The sequence below is a fragment of the Rattus norvegicus genome, chromosome 3, assembly GCF_021556685.1.
Source record: "Rattus norvegicus strain SHRSP/BbbUtx chromosome 3, alternate assembly SHRSP_T2T, whole genome shotgun sequence".
Lineage (NCBI taxonomy): Eukaryota > Metazoa > Chordata > Mammalia > Rodentia > Muridae > Rattus > Rattus norvegicus.
The window spans coordinates 107981548-107993738 of record NC_141536.1 but is presented as its reverse complement, the minus strand read 5'-3'; the positions used below and the strand labels follow the sequence as shown (position 1 = coordinate 107993738).

The 12191-nt window shown below is 43.4% G+C and overlaps 1 protein-coding gene across 12 annotated transcripts in view; it reads right to left on the bottom strand.

The window, feature by feature from the left end:
• The window catches only part of Wdr76 (WD repeat domain 76), a 34702-nt gene that overhangs the window by 9401 nt on the left and 13110 nt on the right, over positions 1–12191 (bottom strand). For 11 of the 12 annotated variants that reach the window (XR_015682924.1, XR_015682923.1, XR_015682925.1 and 8 more), the window contains 5 exon segments: positions 7425–7551; positions 6076–6177; positions 5934–5977; positions 4148–4301; positions 2082–2237 (listed from right to left, as the gene is read on the bottom strand). Coding sequence is in view for 9 of the 12 variants with exons in the window: in XM_087652056.1 (XP_087508182.1) it covers positions 2082–2237; positions 4148–4301; positions 5934–5977; positions 6076–6177; positions 7425–7551 (583 nt within the window). In the remaining 3 variants the exon portion in view is untranslated. 12 annotated transcript variants of the gene reach the window in all.

Genomic DNA, 12191 nt, shown 5'->3' with positions numbered 1-12191 from the left:
CCAATCGACATGGCACTGACGATGGAACCGAGGCCTTGTGCCTGATCTACCAACTGAGCTCCACCGCTGGCGCAGATTAAAGTTCCTCAGTTAATAAAGCTGCATCAAATCGTTCCACTTTCAGAGCTGGGCACGGTGGCTCACACCTCACTTGGGAGACAGAAGCAGATGGATCTCTGAGTGAGGACAGTATGGTGCTACATAGTGAGTTCCAGGACGAAAAAAAGAACCAAAAAAAAAAAAAAAAAAAAAAAAGATTTATTAGTTTTCTGTCTATAAGTATTTTGCTTGGATGGACTTATGAACGCCACATGTATGCCTGGTGTCCAATGCATGCATACAGAAGATGGCACCCAATCTCCAGGAAGTAGAGGTAAGATGTTTAAGAGCCACTGTGTAGGTACTGGGTCCTCTGGAACAGCAGCCAGCGACCACTGAGCCATCTCTCCCCTGCATACCAATTTTTATGTGGGTCCTGGGGATTGAACTCAGGTCTTCATGGTCATACAACAAGCACTCTTTTTTTTTTTTTTTTTGGTTCTTTTTTTCGGAGCTGCGGACCGAACCCCGGGCCTTGCGCTTCTTAGGTAAGCGCTCTACCACTGAGCTAAATCCCCAGCCCCACAACAAGCACTTTTATACGTGTACTGTCTTTTTCTTTTCTTCTTTTTAAGATTTATTTATTTAACAGCTATATAATTGTACACTGTTGCTGACTTCAGACCCACCAGAAGAGGGCATCAGATCTCATTACAGATGGTTGTGAGCCACCATGTGGTTGCTGAAATTTGAACTCAGGAAGAGCAATCAGTGCTCTTAACCACTGAGCCATCTCTCTCAGTTCACTGAGTGAACTGTCTTTTAAAAATATCTACTGCGAGGTTTGAATCCCAGCACTCAGGGAGGCAGGCCTTGAATCTCTGTGAGTTCAAGACCCGTATAGTCCACACAGTAAATTCCAGGGCAGCCAGGACTACAAAAAAAGAACCTGTCTCAAAAAGAAGTCTAAGCGCCTGGATTCCTCCACTGTTCCTTCTTTTTCTCCTTTTCTGCCATGTTGGGAATCAAACACAGGGCCGTATGCATGTTAGGCAAGCATACGATCACTGAGCTAAAACCTCCAAACACTCTCAAACAGCATATGCTCCATCGTCCTAGCATGGGTTGAACAGCCCAGGAAAAGGCCTTATCCTTAAGAGATGGTCAAAAAATCAAACCCCTTTGGTAAATGTTTCTTGACAAAAAAATTAATATCACTAATATCCGAGTCAATTTTTACTTTGCCAGGTCAAAACAACTGAGTTAATCTCTTCAGCATGTGTGTTAGAACTGTGCTGGGAGGGCCGAGGTGGGAGCGTCACTCAGGTGGGACAGTGTTTACCGGAATGCACAGCGTAAACCAGTCACTGTGGTGGGCACCTACATAGAGAACTTGGGAGATGGAGGCGATGGGATTAAAAGTTCAAGATGATTCTCGACCATGTAAGGAATTCCAGACCAGCGAGAATATATGCGATTTCTTTAAAAATGGGGTTAGGCTCAACAGTAGATCTTGTATCTAGCGTATCTTAGCTGGATGCAGTCTCCAGCACAAAATGAATATGCACAAAGCTTAAGCCTAGAAATGGAGCAGCACTCTTACTCAAAAGGTTTTTCACAAATAAAATGATCATATAACAAGAATATGGTGGCATGTGCCCATACTATAGTCCCAGACATGTGGGACAGAGACTGGAGGATCACCAATCAGTTCAAGGCCAGCCTGGGCTTCTTGTCAGACCCTACTTCAAGAAAAAAAAAAACAAACAAAAAGAATAGTTTACCTATTCCTACTAGTCCAATTTAGTTTTCATGACAACTCTATAAGGAAGATACTATGACTATACCATTTCATAGCTGAGGAAAGTAGGCACGGAAGTTAGGGAACTTATGAAGGTCACACAACTGATAATGGACGGTATGAGACTTGATCTAAAGTGACACACTTCTCTCAACAAGGCTGACACAGGAGTCACTCTGTGGCATGTATCAACAATCCAGAATGTCATCTGACGTCAGGTCGCAAATCCATTAGCACTCACCTCTTCAAACACAGCCGTGGAAAAATCGCCACAGCGCACAGTGCCGTCATAGCTCAGGGACAGTAGGTGGGCTGGGTTGGTGGGTGAGAAGGAAAGGCAGCTAACAGGCTGGCTGTGAGGACAGAAGGCATACGCCCCATCTTCACTCTGCTGGGTCTGGAAGAGAGTTGGAGGTGAGGGAAAGACACAACTAGGAAAGGTAGTTATGGTTGCTGTCTTGCTGTCATTAAAGGATTTATATTGGAATGACAGTCGGGACTTACTCTCATTACATTCACAGACAAGCAACACCAGTAACCTTTGGAAAACATCTGTGTGTGTGTGTGTGTGTGTGTGTGTGTGTGTGTGTGTGTGTGTGTGTGTGTGTACAACAACATGCCCACAGAGATGCCACGATGCACACGTGTAGGTCGGAGGACACCTTGAGGAGTTGGTTCTCTCCTTCCACCATGTTGAGTTCTGGAGTCAAGCATGTGAGTTCACTAGGCAAGCATGTGAGTTCACTAGGCAAGCATGTGAGTTCACTAGGCAAGCATCTTTAACCTCTGAGCATCTTACAGGACTAGAACCAACAACTTTGTACTGAAATTCTTTGCTTCCAAATAATCAGTTTAAAAATACTGGGTCATATTAACTCCACATGTTCAACTAGTTTCCTCATAACAGCCAATCAATCAATCAATCAATCAATCAATCAATCAATACACTGCTTCTGACAGCAGACGGCTGAGAAAAGAGGATCACTTGAGCTGACTGGTGGGAAGGGGGACTGTTAAAGCTAGTCCTAGCAATATGGCGACACACCACCTCAAGGCCAGACTGGTCTGGTCAACACAGCAAGTCCCAGGACATCCAAGAACTACATGTTAGTTAAGCAAGCATCCTACTAACTGAGCTTCATCCCCAACCCCTCCATTTTAATGAAGTCAGAAAATTATTTTAGTAATTTGGGAAGCAAATCAATAAAAATGGGTATATTCTCTTATATATGTAATATCAAAAGCAATTCTAGACTCATGAGTTTGAATTTTAAAAGTTACTTGGCATAAGCGGAAATAAGTGCTGTTCAGTTGGTCGAGTATTTGCCTAGCATGCTGGGAGCTCTGGGATGAAAAAGACTCCTGAAAGCCTATGTGCGTGTTGATGTATCTGGTACAAGGGAAAGTCTGAAGGTACTGGATCCCTGGAACTGGAGTTACAGATGTTGTGAGCTGCCATGTGGATGCTGGGAATAGAGCCTGAGTCCTCTGGAAGAGCAGTAAGAACTCTTAACGGCTGAGGCACTATCCAGCCCGTTCATACATACACATACTGCACGCATGCACATAAGACAGGCTAGAGAGATGACTCGGGAACAAGAGCTCTTCCAGGGTGTTCAGGTCAATTCCCAGCACCCACATGTCATTTCACAACTGTCTGACACTTGTTCCAGGAGATCCAACACCCTCTTCTGGCCTCTGTGGGCACTAGGTATAGGATACAGTACACAGACATACATGCAAGGAAAAAAAAAATATATATATATGTACATATATATATTTCTTTTATTAAAAAGCAAAATATATGTTAAAAAATCTTTTAGCTGGGCATGGCTCACACCTTTAATCCCAACACTTGGGAAGCAGAGGCAGGTAGAGCTCTGTGATTTCAAAGCCTGCCTGGTCTATAAAAGTGTCTCAAAAAAATAAAATAAAATAAATAAATAAACTTTAAAAAACTTTGAAAACCTCACCATGAATATGGAGGACGACTTAACATTCAGATCCCATTGGACCCTATTTTGAACATAACTTAAAAACTCAGACTTTTCATGTGGTTTTCACATAGACACTTAATGTCTCCTGCCAGATAATTTATGTCCAGATGGCTAAAGATATTCAAGCTAAAAGAGCTAAAGTTATATAAAACAATTTTAAATTCTACCAGATTTCTAAAATCTAAAATCATAAAGCACAAAACTACAAATCTCAAGAAACATCTATAAATAAATGTTCTAGGCTATGTCTTTCACACATTTCCGTCAGGCAGACTTTAGATAACGTCCAAAAGGTAGTACCCCAACTTACCAAATCCCAGAGTCCAACTTGTCCAGACTTGGACCCAGCTGCTACCAAGGTCCTCACTCCCGATGGATGGATAGCCACAGAGGAGATCGCTCCTTTGGTCACCTTACGAATAGTGGCTTCGCTGACGACCATACCACTTAAACTGGCTTTGTAGCTACGAAAACCGGTAAGTTAAAACAAAAACAACCTCCAAAAAATAACTCAAAAAAAAGAAAATATACAATCAGTAAATACTGGCAAATATCAAACTCCCAGATGACAAAAGAAAGCAAATTAATCAATTGGATTATTTTCCAATTATAAAATTAACTTTGATAATTTTAATGAGGACATCAAACCTTAGGAGGCTACGGTTAAATCCAACGTGCTTGGCCTGGAGACACAGCTTGGCAGAGGCAGCCAGAGCGTACGCGCACTCTACACTTGTACTGCTAGCATCATGGACTACGAGTCCATGGAAGAGTTTCAGAAGATTTCAGGGAAATGATTCGATAGTGTTTAATAAAAGCCATAAGGATGGCCCCAGTGTTGGGCTCATTAGTCCCATGCCTGGAAGTCCAACAAGTAGTCTATTATTATATATGCACTTACGCATGCACACACAAAGCAAGCAGAAACTAACTCCAAACACCAAATGGGTAGAAGAAAGTGTGCTCTAGTAAATGTACAAACACCCATGAGAAAAGGCACAGTGTGAAACTATATACATTAGAACCTACACAGAACATATAGAATGTACTTAATAAACTGTGAATTCATTTATTCAGCACTGAGTATATACCGTATGCAAAACATTAGATATCTCAACGTTAGGGCTGAGATAAGTGCTGCCTTCCTAAAGCGTCCACACAGTGTCAGGCCAGGCCTATCACTGAGAGCTATAACCTCAGCACCTTCAGAAGTGAGGCTTGCAAGGCCAAGGCCTGACCGCGTGCATGTTTTAGTATTGATTTTGAACTGACAGTTTAGAATCACTTGGGAAGAAGGTCATCTAAGATCCTCCTGGCCTAGGGCATATCTGTGGAGAATTATCTTGACTGAGGAGGGAAGATCCACCCACTATGGTTTGAACTACTCCCTAAGCAAGAAATCCTGAACTGTGTAAGAGGACAGAAAAGGTGGGGTATGATGGACAGTTCAATCTGGCCTGGACAACTTCGTGTACTTCACCTCAAACATATAAAATAGAGTGCAGTGTGGGGAGAGATGGCTTAGAGGTGAAGGGCAGTTGCTACTCTTCCGGAGAACCCAGGTTCACTTAGTAGCACCCACAAGGCAGGTTACAATCAGTTTTAAGGGATTCAATGTCTTCTTCCGGCCTCTGCAAGCACCAGGCACATACAATGTCTCCTCAGGTAAATGTGGGCAAAACATTCATACACACGGTTATTTTAAATATACACAGCCAGGTGTAGTGACAAATACATTTAATCTCAGCAGATAGAGCTCTGTGAGTTCAAGGCCAGTCAGAATACACAACGAGACTGTCTCAAAAAAAAAAAAAAAAAAAAGTAAATAAATAAAATATATATAAAATAGGGCTGGAGACATTCAGTGGTAGAACACTTGCCTAGTGCACTCAAGGCTTTAGCTCAATCCCTCACACTACAAAGAAAGCAAGCAAACCACTGTTAGCATAGAAACAGCAGGAGTTTTTTTTTCACTTCTTTCAAGGTTTCCTATAATAGTACCCTACAGTAGTATTCATTATAGTTTTTATACTGCAAGCATCTCAGAAAGTATAAAACAGAGGTCAAAAGTAACAAGTCCAGGCATTTTAACTTACCTTTTAATACTAGATAGCCCCTTCTTGGTCTTCTCATTACTTGTCTACAACGTTAGAAGAGCGCCAAGGGCTAAGTTAATATACATACATGAAATTTCCTCAGTAGATGACTCTAAAAGTTGTAAGCCATCCCAAGTGATACCTGACTCATCTCTGCCCATGTCTTCAGAGAGGCTTTGAACAGTTCGCTGCGGTCATCTTGGTTTTCAGGAATCATTTCTAAGGGTCCAGGAGGTATCATAGGCTATCAAAAAGAAAAGGCAAAACGTTTTTGGTCCTAGAATATAAACTGAGACGGTCTAGGGATTCAGTCCTCATTTTCACTACTTTCCTTTCACCACCAAAAACTGTGGCACACCATGGGCATTCAAAATGGTTGAGTGCCAAATAGTGCATTGTGGCACTCAGTAATCCCAGCACTCAGGAGGCTGTAATCCCAGCACTCAGGAGGCTGAAGTGGGGATCCTGTTCAGGCCAGTCTCAGACACACAATGATACCCTAGAAAAAAAATCTTTCGAAATTCATGCCAAGGAGGCCTTAGATGAATCTCATGTGGCAGAATGCTTGCTTGCCTAGTAGGCCTGACACAAACCTGCTACTGTGGGTTTCACCTCCAATCCCAGCCCTGGGAAGGTGGAAGTGGGGTCAGAAGCTCAAGGTCACCCTGAAGTGTTTGGACAGGAAGGGTTCCAGTTTTTAAAGAAAATCTATGTCAAGGGATCCTCTTCTTTCATTTTATGAATGTGTGATGTATGTGCGTGTGTGTTCATGTGAATGTGGATGCACAGAAACATCACGCATGTAGAAACAGACAGCCTCTGGGGTCGTGGGTCCTACCGTCTATCTAGGTTTGAAACAGAGTCTCTCTATTGTTTGCTGCCCACCTCACTGTGGAATTAAATGCACGGTGCCACACCCAGCTTTCTGTGGGTTCTGAGTACTCACATTTACACATTTTATCCACCCAGCCAGTTCCTCAGCCCAACCCTTACCGGCTTGATCATATATTACTTGGTATTTATGCTATAACTTATTAATTTCTCACTAAACCCTTCATATGAAGAACTTTATGGGTTAATTTCCTCTTTTATAACATTTTGATACCCCCTTTTCTTTTTATTCTAGGAAGGTTCTTACTGTCTACTCAGGATAGCCTAGAACTATGAAACTCAGCCCTCCTCGAACTTGTGACAATCTTCCTCCATTAGCCTCCCAAACGCTAGGATTACACATGTGACCCACCGTACCATTTTTTTTAAGTGTGAAAACTGAAGAGCGAGTGATTTGCCCAAAACTCTGTAATTCCTGCAGAAAAACCAGACTATTACCCAGAATTAACAACTCTAAAGCCTTATTAGGCCATACGATATCCAAGTATTAAGTCAATAAAGTTGAAACAAAACAAACATCCACTAGTGTAATTTCAAACGCTTCACATCACTCTTCAGAATGTGATTAAGCTAAATGCACTTTGTTTTATTTCTTCTTACAGTCTCTTCTTCTACGAGCGTTGGCTGTGTTAGAGATGCTGGCAATGAAACTCCCAAAGGGTCTACTTTCAACAACCGCATGGACCTTCGACATCCGACTTCATTTTCTTTCTTCTTAGGCCTCTTTCTAAAGAAGTGGAGGAAACAGTCATGATTGTCTCACTGAAGAGTAAAATGCATTTAATAACTTTTAAAATTTCTTTCAAATGTATTTTTATGTCTATATTGTGTGTGCCTGTGATGCGTACCGTGCGCGTGCCTGTGGAAGGTGATGCGTACCGTGCGCGTGCCTGTGGAAGGTGATGCGTACCGTGCGCGTGCCTGGTGGTGCCCAAGGGGGCCAGAGGCATCCAGTCATCTGGAAGTGGAGCTACAGGTGCTAGGGAGTCACTGCTGTGGGCACTGGGAACCAAGTCCAGGACACCTGAGAGGAACAATGTGTGCTCTTGACTCCTTAGCCATCTCTCCAGTCCTCATTTAGTCATTTAAAGGCATGGACATCTAAAAATGTGTACTACAGGTATAACCACACATTTTATATATAAATATACAAAGCTGCATTGGGGTGTGTGTACGTGCGTGTGCATGTGTGTGTGCATGTGTGGGTGGTGTGATATGTATGTGAACTACATACATACAGTGCCCACAGAGGTCAGAAGACGGTGTTAGATATCCTAGAACTGGAATTACAGGCAGTAGTTAGCCTAGTAGTTCCCCCAGTGTAACTGCAGAGAATCGAACCTGAGTATTCTGTAGGAGTGTCAAGTGCTTAATTACTTATTTACTTAATCACTGATCTGTCTCTTGAGCAGCACTGATTTTAATGTCTCAAAATAACCTAAACTAAAAAGCTTGACCCAATGAGGTGAGAGCCATTAAACAAAGAGTGTGTGTGTGTGTGTATTAGAATAATGCCAGATGCCAGGCAGTGGCGGTGCATGTACGCCTTTAATCCCAGCCAGCACTCGGAAGGCAGAGGCAGGCAGGTCTCTGTGACTTCCAGGCCAGCCTGGTCTACACAGGGAGTTATAGACAGCCAAGGTCATACAGAGACACCTTATCTCAAACAAACAATGCTATGCATATTGGCTCACACTTATAACCCAGTGATGGAGAGATAAAACAGGAGGATTTCCATTAGTTAGAAACCAGAGCATGAGCGACATAGTGAGTTCCCAAACACCCTGAGATCCATTGTAGGCCCCACCCCTTTTTCCTTCTGAGATAGGGTTTCTCTGTATAATAAGCCTGGCTTGGAACTCACTCTGTACACCAGGCTGGTCTCAAACTCACAGAGACCTGCCTGCCTCTGTTTCCCTGAGTGCTACCTGGGATTAAAGGCCTGTTCCACCTCCACCCAGCTGTGGGAGACCCTTTCTCGAGGAAAAAATAAAACAAAACAAAAAAGCTAGGCAAGAGAAACGTTCCGTGGTCAAGAGTACATGCTCATGCAGGAGGCCTGGCTCGCAACATCCCTAACTCCAGCCCAGGGGACCCAACCCTCTCCTGATCTTCTCAGGCACCAAGCATGCCTGAAGCACACAGACAAAACATTCAACACACAAAGTAACTGTAGGGGCCATTCCTGGTTGTCAACCTGACTGTATCTGGAGTGAACTATAATCCAGAGTTGGAAGGCTCACTTTTGATCCTGATCTTGAGGCTGGGAGATACAAGTTTCTGACCTGGATCTTGGGATGGAGACCTTGAGGCAAAGTGGCTATGAATCCCGGGAGCTTAAGGCAAAGAGATCTGAGTTCAAGGTCACCTGGGACTTGGCGTGGAGGTACACACCTTTAATCTCGGACATGCCTTCTGCTGGAGACTTACACAAGAACGCTGGAAGAAGGAACAGTATCTCTTTTTTACCTGCCTGCCTTGTGGGACTGAGCCACTGCTAGATCCTTGGACTTCTATTCACAGCTGCTGATGATCATTGTTGGGGAGTTGGACTACAGACCATAGGTCATCAACCAATTCTCTTATTACTATATAGAGACTACCCATAAGTTCTGTGACTCTAGAGAACCCTAAGACAGTAATAAACCTAAAAACTTCGTACTTAAAACAAGAAAAAGGGAGGGGTTGGGGATTTAGCTCAGTGGTAGAGCGCTTGCCTAGGAAGCGCAAGGCCCTGGGTTCGGTCCCCAGCTCTGAAAAAGAGAACAAAAAAAAAAAAAAAAAAAAACAAGAAAAAGGGGCCGGAGAGATGGCTCAGTGGTTAAGAGCACTGACTGCTCTTCCCAGAGGTCCTGCATTCAATCAAATCCCAGGAACCACATGGTGGCTCACAACCATCTGTAATGGGATCTGATGCCCACTTCTGGTGTGTTTGATGACAGCTATAGTATACACTAACAAATACATCTTTAAAAAAAAGAATCTTTAAAAAATATCTAATAAAATAATATGCAACTATAAAAGATGAAATATTACAGGGTATCTCAGGGAGAAAGCCTCTGGCCCCTGGCCATCACACACACACACACATACACACATACACACACACACACACACACACAAACAGAGTGAATCACTAAAAACATGTGGTAAAACAAATAAAAGAATAAAAGAGGGGAGAGAGAAAGCTGAGAAAATTTCAAGATGCCTCTAAAATAACTTCCAAAAACTAATATATAGGGTTGGAACTGTAGCTCAGTGGTAGAGCACTTGCCTACAATACATGAAGTTCTGGATTTGATCACCAGCAATGTTTTAAAGAAAGGCACTCTCCTGTGGGCACTACTCACAGATCCCTGTGCCTTTAAAATTACTGTAATAGACCTGAGCCTTACTGTAATTAGATTGGGGGTAATGAATCCCAGCTGTGTATGAGGGAGGTGTGGATCTCCCAGAAGCTGAGCTTACAGGTGTACAAATATAGTGGGCTTGTACATACATGCACTAACTAATCAGGGCTCATTCAACTTAGTCCCCAATTGGGCACCATGCCTGGGTAGGGTAAGATGGATTAATAGATGGGATTTCTGGTTTATCTTTAGACATATCCAGGTTTCCCTATCATTAGGTGGGTACAGCTGGTTTAAGCAGAGTTGACCTCATGTTTTTCCTGCATGTATCAATCAGTGCCTTCGGAGTCCAGATGAAGTTCCCCTGGAACCTGCCATGTGGGTGCTATGAATTGAACCATACAAGAGCCAACCTGTGCTGCTCTTAACCAGTGAGCCATCTCAGACCCTCAGCCCCCAAACCTTTAACTTTCAATAAAGTCTTGTTCTCAAACTTTGCAACAAAAAGGGGGGGGGGCCCCTCTGGAGAGATGGCTCAGTGGTTAAGAGCACTGACTGCTCTTCCAGAGGTCCTGAGTTCAATTCCCAGCAACCACATGGTAGCTCACAACCATCTGTAATAAAGTCTTAAAAAAAAAGGGGGGGGGGGGCTTGAGGATTTAGCTCAGTGGTACAGCGCTTGCGCAAGGCCCTGGGTTCAGTCCCCAGCTCCGGGAAAAAAAGAAAAAAGAAAAAGAAAAAGAAAAAAAAAGAAAAGAAAAAAGAAAGGCACTAGCATAGGTAGTAATTTACATGCTGCTCATACAACCTGCATAAAATCTATTTCCGGAGACCCCCACTCATCCTGAATTGCTCAGACTTCAGAATGTTCAGAACAACCGCTGGAGTGCAGCTCAGTTGGGTTCCAACCCCCCAGCAACCTCCCACGAAGGAATTGTTACAGGGTATTTGTTTACTGTACGTAGAAAAACCTAACTGTTAGCAAAACATAAAAGCCTAGAGAGATAGTGAGCTTGTCCGATGCAGTTAGGTACATCCAGGAGAGAAGCATTCAGGTCTAAAAAAGCCTCCAGAGACAAGAATGCAAAGAATGCTAAGTTCCTGCCTATTAAGGGAAATTGCTTGGGAAAGGTCTATGACCTGAGGCAAAGTCAGCTGGGTGGGCTTGAACTATCCCACCCTAAAGGTGACTTTACTCCTACTGACTTGAGAGCACCCCCACCATGATGGTGATGTGGTTCAGTCTGCCAAGAGTGTGTGGGAGGGGCATGAGATTTATTTTATAAGCAATTGAACCTTTGATCTCTCCTCTCCTCTCTTCTCTTCCTCTCTCTCTCTCTCCCCCCCCTCACTACTCCTCTCTCTTCCTCTCCCTCTCCCTTGTTCCCTCTCCCTGCCTCCCCTTTTCTCTTATGGAAGGAGCTCTGGTAAGAGACAGGATTGTCCCTTTGGGCTTGCAGGAACAACAGAGAAGCAGTGGGCAGGACACCCAGAAAAGTCTTCTAGGAAAGAGAGCTAAGGAGCCCTCTAAATCTGACACAGACAGGATTGCTCTTATAAATAGATATTTTGCGTATAGCTAAGAAAATAAAGTTATCTCGATGAGCTAGCGGGTTTTTACCTCAGTTTACACCTCCACGTCTTTACTGGTATAATGACGAAAACCTGACCATTAACGGTAGAATAAACCAAGGCAGCAGGTGCTGCAGTTCCAGCACTAACAACACAGAGCCAAGAGAACCACAAATCTGAGGCCAGTCTGAGCTGCATCCTGAGATCCGGGCTAACCTAGACTACATGATGGACTCCATCTCAGAAAACAAACAAGCAGTGTTTAAAAAGCTCGATGTAGGGGCTGGGGATTTAGCTCAGTGGTAGAGCGCTTACCTAGGAAGCGCAAGGCCCTGGGTTCGGTCCCCAGCTCCGAAAAAAAGAACCAAAAAAAAAAAAAAAAAAAGCTCGATGTAGACATGTAAACCTTTAAGGGCAGAACTAGAAGGTGGAAACAGGAAGATGC